Source organism: Asparagus officinalis, chromosome 4 (genome assembly GCF_001876935.1).
Source record: "Asparagus officinalis chromosome 4, Aspof.V1, whole genome shotgun sequence".
In the NCBI taxonomy this organism is placed as follows: Eukaryota; Viridiplantae; Streptophyta; class Magnoliopsida; order Asparagales; family Asparagaceae; genus Asparagus; species Asparagus officinalis.
In genome coordinates, this window is record NC_033797.1 from 67,907,224 (window position 1) to 67,925,421 (window position 18,198).

At 35.8% G+C, this 18,198-nt stretch overlaps 1 protein-coding gene across 1 annotated transcript; it reads right to left on the bottom strand.

The window, feature by feature from the left end:
* LOC109837652 (importin beta-like SAD2) lies at positions 724–17,957 on the bottom strand. Its single transcript, XM_020405976.1, has 22 exons — positions 17,694–17,957; positions 16,492–16,627; positions 16,327–16,414; positions 15,542–15,697; positions 14,509–14,671; positions 14,228–14,412; positions 13,972–14,145; positions 9,360–9,505; positions 9,129–9,252; positions 8,863–9,043; positions 8,582–8,741; positions 8,468–8,509; positions 8,274–8,392; positions 7,987–8,185; positions 7,104–7,235; positions 5,838–5,941; positions 5,445–5,624; positions 3,259–3,398; positions 3,043–3,182; positions 2,629–2,780; positions 1,536–1,659; positions 724–1,444 (listed from the first exon to the last, which is right to left on the bottom strand). Exons 1-22 carry the CDS (start codon positions 17,781–17,783, stop codon positions 1,293–1,295), a joined length of 3,087 nt encoding a protein of 1,028 aa, XP_020261565.1. The 5' UTR covers positions 17,784–17,957; the 3' UTR covers positions 724–1,292.

The window sequence follows — 18,198 nt, forward strand, 5'->3', positions numbered from 1 at the left end:
ACAAAACCGACATCTTTTTGGTCAGCCTTAGCCAAAAAAAGATCGGTTTTGCTAAATATTTTTTAAAACCAGCCCATTTCAAAAATTTCTCCTTAATAAAATAATAAATAAATAAATAAATAGAATGTAGGATTGTTTTCAAGAACAACAAATATGACAACTAAGTATAAGAATCAAAGTTTGGGTATTACTATTTAAACCATAGTCAACCTTTATCGGTACCTCGCCATCATATCTAGGACTTAAGAGCTCGTCATTACCGGACTACAATAGCAACTTGGCTCAAAGAATAGCTTCATGAGTTGCCTGCGGACAGACGACAGCGATGAAGAGTTGGAGTAACGCCAGAGAACTCTTAGGAAGATTTCTCTCAATAAAAGAGCTGCATATTTTTACTTCAGCTTTTGGTGAACCAAGGATGAACTACTCACCTTCGTAGTTTTGAAATGGAAGCTGGAGGAATAGCCAACATATCTCCTCACAGTAATGATGACTGCAACCCCACTTTTTTTTTCCAACTTGTAACAGAACAATCAACGCTCATTCACACACACAAAAGGAATGACAAGAGAATCAAAAGATACAGACAAAAGAATCAGGATCTCGCTCTCTATAGTAAACTAAAAGCTCAGGGATAGCAGAATGGAGATTGCCCTGTACAAGACAGTAGTACTCATCAGTATTGACATGCACAATCTAAAATTCACAATAAAACCAATCATGATAATCATAATAAAGAATGAATATAGGTTTACATACAACCACCAGTTCACGAGGCACCGACCCATACAGTACAGATGGTTTTCCAAATCCAAAAAATATTAACATACATTCATGCAAATAACTGATAAAACGAATCATGTACACTCTATAACGGCCACCCTATCTGTAGGGCTCTTCGGTAGGAGAGAGCCTGACGAATGAGACCACAAAAAAGGGATGTTCTTCCCAAATAAGAGGCTTGTCTGTATACAATAGAAAAAAACTTACACAACATCCCGGAACATTAACAGCTGAACCTTTATGCTGTTGTTCCCTACCAAAAAGAAACGTGACAACCATTCAAGGGCCAGCATCCAAGCTAGACCGAGCATTTGCTATTAAACTTCTGTCCATGAGAGAAGTCTTAAGACTTCAGATAGGACACTTTTGACACTTTGAGCTCTAGATACCGAGCCAAACCCATTAACTGGGTGATGCAACCAGCCTTAGTATTCCTACAACCTGGACTGGTGGTTGACAATGACAAAAACTACAGATGAGGCTTTTGTGCTTGACCTACAGCATTGAAATTATGAGGCAGTTGCTTTCTCCAGCTTCTCTTTCTCTATCTCCACTTTCCTTAGTTCAGCATGTTGAGCTATGCCACTAGCAAGAGCCTGATGATTGAAGTCCAGTGTCTGCATGAGGTTCTGAAACCTTGGAGGATTGGAAGCTTGCACGACTGGACATTGGTTTCACATCAGATTGTTTTCCTAATTTAAACAGAACATGGATGTTATAAATGAAAACTACGAGCCTCGATTTAGCCTTACCTTTGATGGATTCCACAAAGAAAATAAATGGGTCAACATCATCAATAGGTGACTGCAACTCTTCATCATCACTGTAATCATCATCTGAGTCGTAATCCTCATCGTTTGGCTGAAAAGCCTTCGCCTGATGTCAAATAAACACACAGCATTCAGTATATTGAACATCTAATTTTTATTTATTTATTCTTTTAACAACGAGGTTTCCAACATGACGCCTCTTCTGCATGCTTGCAGAATTGGGATGTGGGCACTCATACTCACTCTTAAAATTAATTCTAAAAGGACCAATATAAAAATTCTAAACATAATAATGTGTGGGAACACAAGGAAGTAATGTGAAAAGAAAAACAGGTGAACAACTAACATGACTGAATAAACTTGATCAATGTACATTGTAAAATTCGTATGTAGACAACAATAGATAACAAAGAGACCACCATACAAATTGATGGACAGCTGATTTTATTGGAGTCCTGAAATATCCCAAAGAAACTGAAATAGTAAATAAAGATCCAGAGCACCTTACTCTTTAAATAAAAAAAAGAAAAAAGAAAAAGGAAAAAAAAAAGAAAGGGATCTAGAGCACCTCAAGACGTACCTATAGTACGAAAAAAAAATGAAAATTCAAGGCACGTGTAGTGACTGAAACGTTATTGTCCAGGGCATCTAAACTCTCTTCTTTATTCAACTCAACTCTAACAGGTATTATGTTCTTGAAGTTAATATGATCATGAATAACTAAAACATACAGTGACCTCTTTGAATGCAATCACTAATATTTCATGAGAAATTCCCGTGTCTGCATAATCACTAATATTTTATGGGAAATTTCATAGTGTCTGTAAGCAACAATGGCAATGGTCGCTATCATAAAAAGAGAAGCAATTAGCAGCAACATAAACAGTACATTGGTGCATAATCGTTGTTCTTGTTCATTTTCAGTTTCTTTTTCTTTGTTTCTTTTCTTTGGCACCCATTCCTCCCTCTTATCTGTTTGAACATATATAACAAAAGCATGCAGGCTTTTATCCAGTTTCTTTTGGGTTATGATGTCATGAACAATGTCAAAAGATATGATTCACGTGTTACAGACCTGTGCTGCTAATTTTTGGAGCTTGAGACTCTCAGCCTCATCACCTTCCTCATCATCATCACCCATTTCCTTATCAGACTCATCCTCACCTTCCTCATCTGACTGAAAACCATCCATGTCATCTTCTTCACCATCATACTCCTTTTTAGATTCTGGCACAAGAAAAAAGCAAACAAGATTAAACAAAGTCTAAGCACAAATAAATACTGGAAGCAACAAACCAATAAACTAAAAAAAAGAATAGACAGGCATCGAGAAATATGAACTACAAAAGCTAACCAAGCAAAAGGACATAAACATTCACACTTTGAAGTCAAAATAAAACAGAGTGGAAAAGCAACTTGGTAGCAGAAGCTCGAAGAAATCATGATCAATCACTACTAAAAAAGGAAATAAAATTAAGCTATTAAGCACCTGCAACTTGATCCTTGTAAGCAACGAGCAGCTCAAGTGTAGCATTGAAAACACGTCCAAAAGCTTCCCCTGGCAACTGCTCCTCAGGGAGGGCAAGAAGTGAGGTCAACCCCAAGCAACAGACCTTCTTATCATGTTCCCTACAGTAACAATAAGAAAAAATTGAGAACAAGGAAAGGATAATGGATGATTATAATGACTACTGGAGCTAAATACCTTCTAAAATTTGCACGAATACCACTTTTCTTAACTTGCTGTAGCATAGTAAACCACAGACTAAAAACTTCTGTTGAAACTCCAAGCTTATGAAGCACTCCAAGAGTTAAGGAAGCATTGTAGTAGAGAGCATTTGCAATCTGCAGAGGCAGTGAGGCCTTCATCATGAATGCATAATAATAAAGTGGAACTGACAGCATTATGCACATATTAAAAAAGGCAAGAAAAACGTCCAAGACCAGTTGAACTTTAATTCAAGAGGCCTAATATCCAAAGCATGGTCAAGGATGGACATGCAGCCTTCATGAAGAATACATAATAATCAATCAGAATGACTGACAACATTATGCACAAAGAAAATAGCAAGGAAAACATCAAAACATCCAAGATGATCAAGCGAGCAAAAATCCACAGCATGGTCATGAATCAAATTGAGGAGAGGAATTTTACGGAATTATGTGTTTATTGGACATATACCGCATGCACTGCATATGCATACATATAAGCTATGTTTTGCTTGTATGCGCGCCATCATTGCACTTAAAAACCCAGGGAACATGTAAAGCACAAACAAAAGAAAGGAAACAAAAACAAAAGAAAGAAGATAATGATCTAGGACATAAATCACCATCATTGCACTTAAATGCCCATGGAACAGGTAAAGGTTGAAGTTGTAGGAAGAGAAAGGTAGGAAGGTAAAACAAAGATAGAAAAAAGCAAACAAAATGAAAGAAATGAATATGGTTTCAAAGGGAATAAGTAGTAACCCATGATAGGGACAAAGGAACCGTATACTCCAGACCAAGTAAAAGAAAATGAGATTTATGGGTCAGGGAATGAGTTAAAAGTCACAAACTGCTGTACTTCTACATAAGAAATCACAATAGTTGCAATTCACTAGATACAACTTGTCAGTTACATGGAAAGGCACAAAATCAATACCAGAAAATCCCAAAAAGGATGTTGTAATTACAAATATACTCAGCAACTGAATAAGCGTATGGGTTGGAGGCTTGGAGCCCACTGACACATAAAAGTTTAAGCTGACAGCTACTGTACTTCCTTATAGTACCCCAGTAAAGCACTTATATAATATGGTAACTAGTTCTACTGTCACATACAATAATACAAAAGAACTAAGAAAATGGAGAGCATCGTTCACAGCAGTAAAAATGTGCTTAAATATCCAGCTTTTGTAAAAATGTGCTTAAATATCCAGCTTTTTCTCATGTGATATCTGAAAACATGCCAGCAATATAATTCTCTTATATGGTGCAAATTATCAGAAGTATCATCAACCATATGTGTCGTATAAAATGAAATATTAAGATTGGAGCATCACAAAACTAGGAAGGTTTATCAAATGCAAATATTAAAGTATAACAATTGCATGTAATAGAGAATTTATGGACAAAATGATGAATCAGTAAAGACCACAGACTAAGAAAACATACAGAATATGTGCACCCCAAGAGCATAGTAAAATTGGAAGATTTAAATTCAAAATTACAAATCTCAGAATTGGATTTGATAGATTGAGAAGATGCAACTTGGGTATCAAATCAACTTTCGCAACAGGCGACCATAGGCAAGTAGCAAACAACAGTTACAGGGCCTTTGGATCGGACTTGATTAAAATTTAAGAACCTAAGCACAACAACAAGCCAATGGAATAAGTGCACATAAGCTAGCAAGAGTCACATTCTATCCCACAGAAGGAAAAAAATTGTTGTAGTAGATAATTTAGGAGTTCTAAGCTAGCAAGAGTCACATTCTATCCCACAGAAGGAAAAAAATTGTTGTAGTAGATAATTTAGGAGTTCCATTAAATGGAGCAGCATTTGTCAAAAAACAGAAGGAAAAAAATTGTTGTAGTAGATAATTTAGGAGTTCCATTAAATGGAGCAGCATTTGTCAAAAACTAATTAGCAATGACACAAGACCATGTTATCATTTTGCTCCTCTTCAGTGCAAAAAAGAAAATTCACACTTGAAATGAAGCTATTGAATAAGAGAATAAATGAAATAACACACGAAGGACATAAAAGAAATGTCCATCTTGTTAAAATACCAACAACGTTAGAGGTCTACCTTAAAGAGTATATAGCTTAACATCAAGTCGAAATAAGAGAATAAATTCTGGATGCGGCTTCATAAGAAACAAACAAATTAACATAATTTCTCACCACTTGTATCAAGAGACATTTTAAGTATGGCTTCTCCGCTCGACGTAGGCGATCGATTGTAATCCTGAGATATGGCTCAACCCATTGATCTACTTGACCTTTGCAGTTCTGGAATACCACCTCAATAAGCTTTGGTGCAGGCTCTATGTCATTGTCTTCCATATTTTTGTCAGACATAATCTGCACATTGTTAAAGGCCTTTTAACAATGCGACAAATGGGGAATAAGAACTGGAGCAACATTAAACTAAAACTAATTAAAAATAGAACCCGCGTAGTGAGCCCGCAACCCACCCACCCACGCACATACCCCCAAAAATACTTTCCTGCCAATATTTCAACTAATATAATCGTATGAAGGGGAAAAGATCACATGAGATTATCATTAACTCACAGATGAGAGCATAGACCATAAACTTTGTTGGTAGTCAGGATCTTTACACGTAAGAAAATGGGTGGTACCCCTTGATATGTAGTTGTCAAGTGGTACAAGAATATCTGCATGGAAATTGCTTCATAAGATCAAATATGTATGTAAAAGATAAAAAGAGAATACTTTAAATTTGGACATTTATCTTAGAATTCTAGAATCAAATCATCGTCAAGTTATAAAAAAGAAAGGAACAAAATTCAGTAAGAAAATAAAAAATCATTAAAGAAACCAAGAAGATAAGATTTCCAAATAGAATAAAATAAAGAGAATGGTGGCCTTAGAGGTCAATATATTGACATTTAATGCAAAAAAAAAAGCATTCATTCTCTTGTAAGAATGCATTTAATATCTGAGAAATTCACTGATCAAAGAGGTGGTAAGAATAATAAGAAATTTGTCAGTAAGCATGATAAGAAATTTTATCTGAGATATATCAGTATTAAGCTTTTACTAGTTTAGTCTGATTTGTGTCAACTAATTTCACTTCAAAATACCCACTTCTATTCAGATAGACATTCTCCGGAAATATGAGTGCTTGGTGAGATCAATTTTCTATACATTAAGAAAAAATTAACAGAGCATTCATCTTAAAGTATGATGAAACAAGCAGAAATCCCCTTTCTATATATAAGAATAACACTTTATCTAATGTTGTAATTGCAATGAATACACAAATAAAAAGGTGAAAAAGTAGTTTGATTTAGTATGCAAGAGAACTAAAAATATTGATTTGTGGATAATGATCAGTGAATTAACAATAGTAAATTTTAAAAGATAAAGCGATACTGGATAGTGGACACATATACCAGATCAGTTTTTCTAGATACAAATCGAAAGGTTTGGCCATTGTCAGGAAAATCGATCATAACTGTCTGCTGAGCTAATATTTTAAAAAAAAAGTTAACAAGAAGAGAGTATGCAACATGCACACTGTTTCAGAAGCCTTAAAAGTCAGAAAATGAGTCTTAAATGTTTCTGTTATTAAATCTATGCATGAATTTAAGTGAAAGAAATCAACAAACAAGTGATAACAAATTAAGGAGATATATTTAGAAAATACACATCACTACTACCAACCAACTAGCAATACATGTGAAAGCAATAAGAGTAATGTGTTCCATGAATTTTGTCTTAGTACACTGAATAAATGTAGCTCATAGAACAAGCAATGAATATGACTAGAAAAGAAATAACTGTAATAAGCAATGCTAGCTTTTCAGGACTTACTCTCGAAAAAATCAATCGCCCAATCAGCAAGGGCTTCCATCATCAAAGGCCAAAGACTCCACATCTCTAAGGAAATTGTAGGAGAATAAAATGTCATATAAGAGACAATTTCCAGAACCTCCTCAAAAACCTCTGCATAAATGTCAAAGCGGAAAAGGTAAGACAAAGGATTACATTGTTTCAAAATTATATAAATATTTTCCACAATTCTCCATAACATGCATATAAGTGCATCACATGTAATAGTTCAAGACGCACTAGAAAACACAACACTCTAACCGAAAAAGAAGTAAAGCAATTGGCATGAGAATGGAAGAACATTATGTAAGAGTACACTATTTAAGTGGACTTGATCTAAAGTCAAATTACTTTCAGGACTAAGATCTAATAACCAGGAAATCCAATGTAAATAGGCTTCTCGAAACAAAGCCACAAACACGAAAATATCAAGAAATAAAATAAAAATATATATGTCATCAAGAAAATTACATCAGAGTATTTAATTTTGAAAAGAAAGCAGTAGATTTTTGGCAAGGTATCAACTCTTAAAATAAAAGAAAAGATAATTAATACTCTAAACCAGCCATATAGCTTATTTACTGTCAGGGGAAGTCCAGTAAATCAAGTACATAACATACACACAGGTAAATCAAAAGAAGTGGAGGGAGCAAATTCAATTTGTCAGTGATATGTATTATCACCTAAGATGTCACATTAAAATAGAATTATTCCACATGCTATAACACCAGAATATATCATGGAATTTATACCCGATCATCCAGCATACAACAAAAGCAATACCCAAATGATCATATCAAATAACTCCTACCATGTATTCACTCAACAGCATATGGAAAGTATGCCACCTGAAGAGAAGAAATACCTTGACCATCTGTTGTCAACATCCTTCGCATGATTGGTAAAAGAGTAGGCTCAATCTGGACAAAAAGATGAGGAAGCCTGCTCACAGATTCCAAGATTGTGCTTATAGCACGCAAGCAACCAACAGCTGCCAAAGCACCTGGATCATCAGCATCGTCATCTGCTTCTGATGTATCCAAGCACCTCCAAAATGCGGCCGCCTACAAAAAGAAAATGAAAAGGATGGTCTAAGCATGGATTTTATAAACAGCTTAATGAAGAATTTTTCTGTATGTATGCCATAAATACCAAATTCTGACATAATCCGAGAGCATATGGTGCCATCTCTTCACCGAACTTGTCCACTATAGTCTCGAGGGTGAAAACAAGGTCCTCATTTTCGACCTCATTCATTAGTTTAAAAAACTCTGCAGACAATGCATTGAGAAATTATATGTGAGAATGAAAATGTAGGTAACAAACAAAAAGTACGGCAAACTTACCATCAAGTAATTGAGGAATAATAGGACGAATCTCATTTAGATCTGTATAAAAGATATATATTAGTTATTAAAGTTTTCATAAGAAAATTGTTTAGTGAATGCAAAGAAACTAACCTTTACATGCTTCAACAAAAGATCGCAATGCAAAGACAGAATCAACGCGTACAGGAAGTTCAGGATCACGCATGCCAGCAACAACACAATGTAATGCCCTCCGAAAATTGTTTTGGTCGGAAAAGTTTATGAATGCATACTGGCCTGCAACCCACGCCGCCTGTTCACCATGAATAAGATGTATTAGTGAGCAATTAAATATCTAACAAAGGATGAGAGCAGGTATAACATCTAAAAGACCACAACAACAAGAGCAGGTATAACATCTAAAAGCCCACAACCTTTGCTCTAAGATGACCAACAGGACTTGTGAATTCAGGAAAAACATGTTGCACCAACATGCGCTCAAGCTCCGATTTATAAGGCTCGGTTTGCTTTAGTTTATCACACAATGTCCCAATTGCGAGAAGAGCGCCATCTTTTTGTCGATATGGTTTATACTCAGCAGGTGCCTCATCATACCTAGTAGAACAAATTAATACTATGTAAAACAGCTTTTCATATAACTGGTGGGCATATTAGTTAGGTATGCCAGAATGAAATTTACCTCCTAAAAATCCCAACTATAAACCCAACAAACTTCTGGAGGTTTCCCTTCCCACGTTTTCTCACTAGCTCGCTCACGAAGTCCATTGAGGCAGTCCGAGGACTGTACAGGTCCTCAATAATATCTGCACTCAAAAGATGCAGTCTGCTTACCAAGGGCTTAATACAAATAAAAATAGGTCTTCCAATAGACATCACTCATGAAAACAATAACTTTAGGCTGAAGCCTCACCATAACCCTTTCTGACATATTCATGAGGATCTTCATCCCATAATTTCTGATCGTTGTCACCGAAGCACATAAGAGGGAAAATTATCTCGAAAAGAATGATATCCAGTTGTGGCTGTAGCAAGTGATACATTGCATTCCTTGAAATACTGCAAGAAGAGGCAAACAAGATATACAATGGATCAGTCACATAGGATGCAGGAAAATCAGATTTTAATTAACTGACCATGAAAAATTGTGTCCCTTTAAACTTTTGAAAATGCTTGTAATCAAATATTCGTAGAACACAAAGCTAACATTACAAACACCTCTAAAAAAATAGCTTACACATAAATTTTGAAAAATAAACAAAATCAATGCAAGCAGGACCTTAAAGCTCCGTTGCATGATACAAAACAGCTCAACTGCTGCACCACATCAACACCAAGAACTAAACAAAAATTTAAAAAAAATGGTCCAAATGATAAACAAGAATAGTCTGTCCACAGAAAAGCCTATTAAGATAATCACACACATGCTTCCAGGTTACAATAGGCATTACATGGTGCAGCTCAGAAGGTTAATGGAACCTGGAAAATAACATCAACTTTAGCTCAGTGGTATCAAAGCACATTGTGTTGATGAAATTACAATTAAGTAGCATACTGCTCAAGTATACTGAGAGTTTGGGAATATTTTGGACTAATGTGAAATGTTTTTTAAGCTAAAAGAATATACGATAGGGCTGAGTAAATTTTGGTTCAAACCAAACAAACTGACCGAACCGTCCGATTTTGACAGTTCGGTTGGTCTTGTGTTCCTTATGGTTCCGGTCGGGTTGAAAAAATTTCAACCCGTATTAACCGAACCGACCGAACACGAGTGTACTGAGAATCTAGGATGTGATAGTATGTAATTCAGATTCCTTTCTCTCTCACAGTCATGTAATTCAGACTCCTTTCTCTCTCACAGTCACTAGGGCCCACCCATGTAACCCCTACACTTCTCAATTAAAAAATACAAGCTGTGACCCACTCGTCGCATGGGGAATAGAGAAAGGACATTCAGTTATGAGAAGTTCATCATGAGCCCATTAAAATATATCAATCATCATCTTCACAATATTTACTCTCTTGTTCTTCTTCGACTTTCATTTTCTTTAACTGCTTGTATGTTCTCTTGTTTCATTTTCAAATCTCACCTACACCTGACTATTATAGTATGCATTGTTTCGGGGTTGCCACCATGGTACCCATTGATGGTGCTTGGCGGGAGATTTCATAGAAACCGAAATTACTGACCCAACCGAACCGTAATAATCCGGTTTGGTTGGGTCAGTTCAGTGTCTGTTATCGGTTTCACAAAAAAGGATAAAAACCAACCAAACCAACCATTTGCTCACACTAATATACAAATAAACCGAAATTACTGACCGAACCGTAATAATCCAGTTTGGTTTCACCAAAAAAAAAGGATCAGAACCAACCAAACCAACCGTTTGCTCACCCCTAATATAGAAATAAACAGAATGCTTGAATAAGGAGTTCTGGACAAAACTATGAAATTTGAGATGGGAATACAAGGGAATAAACAAAAAGATTCTTGGATATGGAAACATCTCAGTGAAGGGAAAATGTAGACAAGGTAATGGAGAAAACATTTCAGTAAAATTTCAAGAAATATCAGCAACACTTTTTCAGAACCCTTGATAACAATGACAATTTCATTTCAATGAGCTTCATCAGGGCAAGTCAGTTAATTTAGCAACAACGATACAGTTTTTTCTTTTCTTTTTTTTTTATTTTTTTTCTTTTACATTTTACTGCTCAGATCTGGGATGCATTATGGTCTAGTGCTAGTTCTAATCACTCCTACCATTAGGCTATTACTTGCACCATACTAAGTCATCGGGCAAATGATGAATCATCTCAAATGATTCGCACTCATCTATCATGTAGCAACTTATCCTTCATGTCATGACCTATCTTAGCATATATGCCACATGGCCCACAAACAAGAAATTCATCTCCGCCACGCTAATGTCTTTCCAGCATGTTACTGCATAATTGCTAATAAGATGTATAAATAGCTTCTCCTTGAACAATAGATATTCAGTTATCAGATAGTAGTCTCCATAAGAATAAAACAATTCTATAAACCTTTAAATGGCAGCCGATCAAGGTTACAAAAAGCGCTAGCCAGCCTATATGTTGGACACGATGCCTATGTTTTTCCTGTTTTTTAATTTTTTTAATTACCATTACTAATAGTAATGCCAATGTTATAGAAAGCTTAGGCATTGGACTGGAACCTAGACAGATTTCTTATGTGGTGGTGGAGGTTTTGCTGAAGGTCGGAGGTATTCATAGTTGGAGGCTGAAGGAGTTTGGAGGAGGTTGGAGAATGCAGTGTTGCAATGGAAGAAATCACGATCAAGACCTAAAGGGTGTAATCCATATTGGCAGAGCACACTCCCCTAGGCACTCTCAAAATCTAGGTGGGCAGCCTAAGTACTGCCTAAAACGCTAGGCACTAGGCCAAGGTATCACCTAGGCCTAGGCATACACCTAGACGGGCTAGGCAGAAGCTTTTTAAAACATTGCCACCAATATTAGCCACTACTCTTTTTTCTTCAAGTTTCATTTCATTGCTTCATTCTTATCCTTTTAAATCTAATAAAGCTTCATTCCAATTTATAGTTATAAAACTATCTCTTTCTAGTTTTATTGCCAAATATAAAATCATTTGCAGACAGCAAATGCTGTCAATTGATATTGTGAACGTCAATGAACTCATTCGTGGCCATACGAGTTCATAAGAACCTTATCACAAATCTTTTTCTGCTAAAGGCTCACTTTTAATTATTGAAAAGAGTTTATATACAATAACATCATTAGTCAAAGGTTCATAACTTTATCAAGGCTCTTTCTACACAAATCACAAGGTTCAATCTGAATGAAACTGATGAACTTTACTATAAAAACAAGCTCATCTGTATTAAACTATTTACCTCGAAACAACTGTTTGTTTGCCAACTGAACTGGTAAGTTCCTTAGCAATGTCCTTTGGTTTCTATTTTGCATGATTTTTTATGTTTCTTTAGTAATGATATTACAAATAGAACCATTTGAGTTGGTTCGGTCATGGTGCAATGGAAACCATTGAATGCACCAATTAGAAGTGATGAACTTATTACTAATAAAGAAAGAAGTAGAAGTAGACTTAAGAGGACTTGCCTTGAAACTGTTAAGAAGGATATATATGATAATGATTAACTTAACTAATGGAGGAGATACCCATCAATAAAAACTGAGTAGAAGAGTATGATTAGCCAAAGACAAAATTTTGGGATAAAGGCTTGACTGTCGTCATTGTTACTGTATTCTACTAATAAAACATCAAGGAAGAAGCATTGTGCAGTAGCATTAATCAGAACTAGAGATCAGAAACAAGTGACTTTTCTCAAGGAAGATAAGTCAGATATTATTTAGATGACGATGTATTAATTGTTTATACTTTGTGTATCTTGCTCTATCTCAGTTTTTCTTTTGCTGCTTCCACAGCTGTGGAAATTTATAAAATTTCCACTCAATTTCTGTTTTGACCATTGTCTTTCGAAAGCATGAGCATGAATTGGGTTGATGCAATCAGTCTTTAATGTACCACTCAGAAGGTCTAATTTGAGTGAGTCTGCACAGCAGCAGGAAAAATGTAATTATTCAAATGCGTAGAGTTGTAGAGCATCTAGATGCAAGGTTTTAAATATCGGATGTCGGGTTCATGTCGGACGGCTGAAATCCATGTCGGATAGCGGAAATCGGGGATATATCGGGGGACATGGACTAAATATCGGATTGCCATATCGGGTGATCCACATATGTATAATATCATGCCCTAAATGTAATCTAACTATCTAAGCATTCCTAAATTCATAACTTCATGACTCTGCACATTTCAACATTCATATGCACATTTAAAATAAAATAAATCTCTCCTTATTAATCAATAATCATTAGCCTATTATTAATCAGTTAGCCTATTATTAATCAAGTGATCAAACATCAAGTAATCATTAGCCTATTATTAATCAAAATAGTCCACAAACCAAACATTCACGTGTGAAGAAGAAAAAAAGAAAAAACAGGAAAATCGGCCGATATGGCCGATTTTCCAAACAAGAAAATCGGCCGATATGGCCGATTTTTCGCCGATATGGCCGATATGTCGGTAAAAAACGATATGCGACTTGTTTTTCCCCGATTTGTGTCGTTGGACCCCTCAATCCGCTATATCGGCCGACATGTCCGACATGTCGGCCGATATTTAAAACACTGTCTAGATCTAGATAAAACAAGAAGGAAAAGAAGGAACTTATGAACAAATATGAACTTGCAACATTTAAAGAGTTTCTGAATTGTATTTATCATAATGAAAGAATTTAAAGAAAATAAATGTTGAATCCTGTGAGATTCAATTATAGTAAACTTAGTGGCAATGTTTTCCAGAACAAAGATAGAATCCTTCAAAATTCATTGATGACAAATAAAACTGGAACAGAAATCTATCTACAAATAAACACTTTTTAGATTTTTTAACTTTTGACTAATAGAAAAAGAAAGATCACTAATAGACAAACCTGCTACTTAGGTACTGAAGGATAAGGTTTATAACCCTATCGGGTAAGTATTCGCCAGTACGGATCAAATTGAGCAAGCGTAGATGGCATTCCAAAATCTTTCCAGCATAGGACTTCTGAAACATTTGAGCAAAAGCTTTACTCTCAGCTTTCTGGAGCTTCAGGTCTCCAAACCTGCAAATCAGCATCAATAGGCTAATTTAACAGAAAAGATGATAGAAACATCCAAATTACGTCTAATCCACTGAATATTCACCTCGTATAAAGACGATTCAAGATGTGGATTGTCCACTTTTTCACTTTCCACCAACCCCATGACTTTCTTAGCTCAGGATCTGTAGGTTGACCTTCTGAAGGGACTGGTCTCTCCAATATATTCAGGAAAAGGACCATCCAAGCGTTAAATGCATTGAGATCAAACAGATGCTTCGGAATCTCCAACTGAAATATAGAAAGGAAAAAACAGAATAAAGGGATAGCTTTAGATGCTAAAATATTGCAAAAAACATAATGAACCATCATATTGTGGGCACATACATATATCGATGACCAAAAGATTTTACATATAAGCTTGATCAGGTCTGCTGCTTCAATAGAAGGGTTGCCAATTTGAACCAGCTTGTTAAAAATATTTAACAAGTGAGGAAACGTCTCATCCACAATGAGATAAACTGGTGTTCGCTCTTCATCAGACTTGAATCTTATCAGAAAGATAGAATATAAAGGTTAGCACAGCATAAATCTACATGAACACAGAAAACTTTAGACCTGTTTTATAGAAATATCAAGTATGATCACGTGACCAATATATCCAAACTAGTTAACAGAAAATCACAAACTTTCACCATTTCAAAAAAAATTCTAATTAGAGATGTCAAGATGAAAATTTTAAGTTTACACCATAACCAAAATCCTAAAAGCAAACATGAAAAATTAATTAAAATCTCAGGATCCCTTGCATTAGTAGATAATTATACATCTCAAATCTAATAGTAAAGTAGGTCAATCTTAAGTTGCTTAGTATGATTTTTACTCCTTACACAATTAAATTTTATAAAACAGATTCTTTTTTATTAAATATCACAAAAAAAGTCCAAATAGTCAATAAAGAACTTAACAGAATTAGTGCTAGTCAAGACAACCATAGCACAAAGTAATACTCAAAGTTTACTTGTTGGGAGTTGAAAATCATAGTTACAGCTGGCCCAAACATTCTGCTTTCTGTCTTTTTCCTTTTTTTTTTTTGAGTAATCTTATTAAAGACCAGAGGTCCTTTTTTCAAAAATCCATTTATATTCTCCTATCTTATCTAAAGTGTCCGCTTCAAAAGAAAAGTGCTTTATGAGGCGTGAGCGAACATTTCAGTTAGATTTTAAGCGATAAGGCGTAAGCTAAGGGATTAATAGTTTCTCTCTAGAAGTGATTACCCTTCATAAAGTTTCGAAGCGAGTTTTAGAAAAGCTTTTGTCAAATAATAGTAATATCATTTGATTTGCGTATGCATGAAATATAATGATTATAGAAGGAGCTGGTTCCAGAATCCACATATAACAAAAGAGATTTTACTTACTCATATTTCCTGGAAAGAATCCTTAGCACATAGAGAGCTCCAAATACTTGTTGGCCTTGTAATTGTAAGTTGCATGTTATCCAGTGAAGAAGGCTAGGCCACTGTTCAGGGTAATCAGCATGGATTAAAGTTTTAATGCATTCACCAAGCTGTGCCCTGCATAACAAAGAATATGAATATTTGTGAATCAGAAGACTCCCTAATCAGGATAAACAAGAGAATGAAATACTTGCAATAGCTGATCAAAATGTACAGCATGTAAAGGTGTTTTAAGGGCCCACTCATGATTCTAATTTCTAAAGATGTGAAACAGTTATCATTACACTGCATCATCTAACAAAAAAACAATATAAAGCATTTTGAATCAGGAAAATGAAGAAAGTCATCATAAACTACAGAGGATGATCACGAATACTCGTAATTATCTAAACAAAACATCATATGTTTGCCAACATCTCAAACATAAACAAATTGATATACAGAGTATGCTACATCTAGTAATATGACAATAAACGGAGTGCTTCAGATTCAATCTGTCACAAGCTTAGCACCTAAGTATGATGGTTTGCAAGGAGCAGATATGGTTAAGAAACAAGCATGACAGGGTGATCAATGAGACATCATAAATCAGTATAACATCAACCATAGAATTGCCTTGTAATACAAATGGCATGTCTTGTTGCAATCATAATGGACATCAGCAGAAGTAGATTCATGAAGCTAGCAGATTCACTAAGCTCCAAAACAGAAAAAATAAAAAATAAAAAATCCAGATCATAATCTACCTCAATAATGGTGGAACTTGAGTGATAAACCCAAGGATATTGTCCCGAACCATACCCTTATCGCTCGCTGAAATCTTTTGAGGCTCACCTAAAATAATAAACAAAAAAATATTCAAGTCTCATGCCAACAGAATAGAGATATCCTGACCTTGTCACTGTACATACCAGGCTCATCAGGTGTCCAGTTCTTCGCCACAAAGTTCTTAAAATGAATGCTAGCAACTTGTCTTATAGCTAAATCACAATTTCCATCCACAATGATTTGCAATAGCCTCACTAAGTGCTGTGGTGCATACTGGAACTGGAAATGACAATAATAAATATCGTGATTATCATATAAAAGAGGAACAGATATATAGAAACAATTACATCTATATGGTCATCTTCATTGTCCAAACAAGCAATCAAGTTACACAGAGTGTAAGCATAGCTACAGATATATTAGAAACAATAGGACTGAATGAGCTGCTTTGTAGGTATCATCACAAAAATAACCGGTGGCTAGAACATATGGCTTTATGAAAAAGAAAGAAATAGTAAAAGCATCGAAACATAAAAGGGCAGTCACATAAGGAGAATAGGATCTCAATAAATGATGGAATTTATAACCAATAAAATTTCAGTTAGTTTCTTAAGCTTCCACAGGTGCTTTGATATAACTCCAGTATGTTGCCCACTTAAGCATCGTAACATGTGAAGAGAATGTGTGGGATCAAAATGGATCAGATCAGATCTCAGCGTCCAAATTCATCTCAAATAAAACGTTAGGGTAGAATTTTGAATCTACGGAAGGAGAAAAAAATTCCTTCCTCAGTGTCTCTACTTGGTCTTCCTCTTTGCTGCTAGAGTTGTAAACTTCGCACATCTGACAACGGCAGAAACAGTTCCTCTGTGAATTGTAGAAAATACCTATGAAACTTGAAACATGATGGAAACTTTTGAGTGAAATACTTGGATCACAAAATTGTTGCAAAAGATAAAAAGTTTTTCAGCTTTGATCGCATGGATCAAAATCCACAAGCACATCATCTTGGAACATCAAGTAAGCAAGCACCACTTAGGGGGGAAACAACAGAGTCAAACGCCATCATTTGAAGTATGAGCTCTAATTAATACTCAACTAATAAAGAACGCCAAATTAAGCAAAGACCGGATCTTTTCTTTCTCGTTAGTTATTCAATTAAATTCCACATAACCCTAAAAGCAAGTACTCTCAAAATTGAACATTTAATCACCAAAAATTACTTCAAGATCAGAAAGATTAAATAATCAAACCAATAACTCACCAAAACATTTGTAATGGAACAGTATCAACAATCAATCAATTCAAAACAAAGACTAAAATTTCAAAGCATCCAAAATTGAACCTGATTAAGGCTCTCCTCCGCCGCCTTACGCTCGTCAGGATTGGGGCTGAGCGCCGCCCGAAGAATTACCGCGAGACTCGGGAGATCCATTGCTCTCTCTCTCTGTAACGAACTACAAAAACCCTAGAAAGACGAGCGAAACCCTAGACTAGGGTTTCGGGCGAGGAGTCAATCGTCTAGGGTTTTCGAGTGCGTGCGCTTTCGTTTGCGCTTGAGAGGGGAGAGAGGGGAGGGGGAGAGAACAAGAGAGAGTGTGCGAGAGAGAATCGGAGGCGTATTTAAATCTAGGGTTTAGGTTTGACAGCGGGGAGTGGGTCGAGTCCAGGTTAGATGCGGCTTTGTGTACAGCTCGGATCGAATCGGGTTGCCACACGTGTGCGGTTCGATTCGTGAGGAGAAAGGTTCGCGTCTTTGATTCTTTCGGACAGCGTGCGATGATCCTCTTCCCTCGGAGGATGGGGGCAAAGCGTCGGATATTTTTTGGAGGTTTTTTTTTTCCCCCAAG

Bases quoted from the DNA above. Each gene is read 5' to 3' on its own strand.
- LOC109837652 (XM_020405976.1), bottom strand. From the start codon at position 17,783: ATGGATCTCCCGAGTCTCGCGGTAATTCTTCGGGCGGCGCTCAGCCCC. The intron at 14,672-15,541 runs GTAAGTAAAATC...CTTTCTGATAAG, and splicing joins ATTCTTTCCAGGAAATATGA to ATTCAAGTCTGATGAAGAGC. The intron at 8,393-8,467 runs GTAAGTTTGCCG...CATTGTCTGCAG, and splicing joins TATTCCTCAATTACTTGATG to AGTTTTTTAAACTAATGAAT.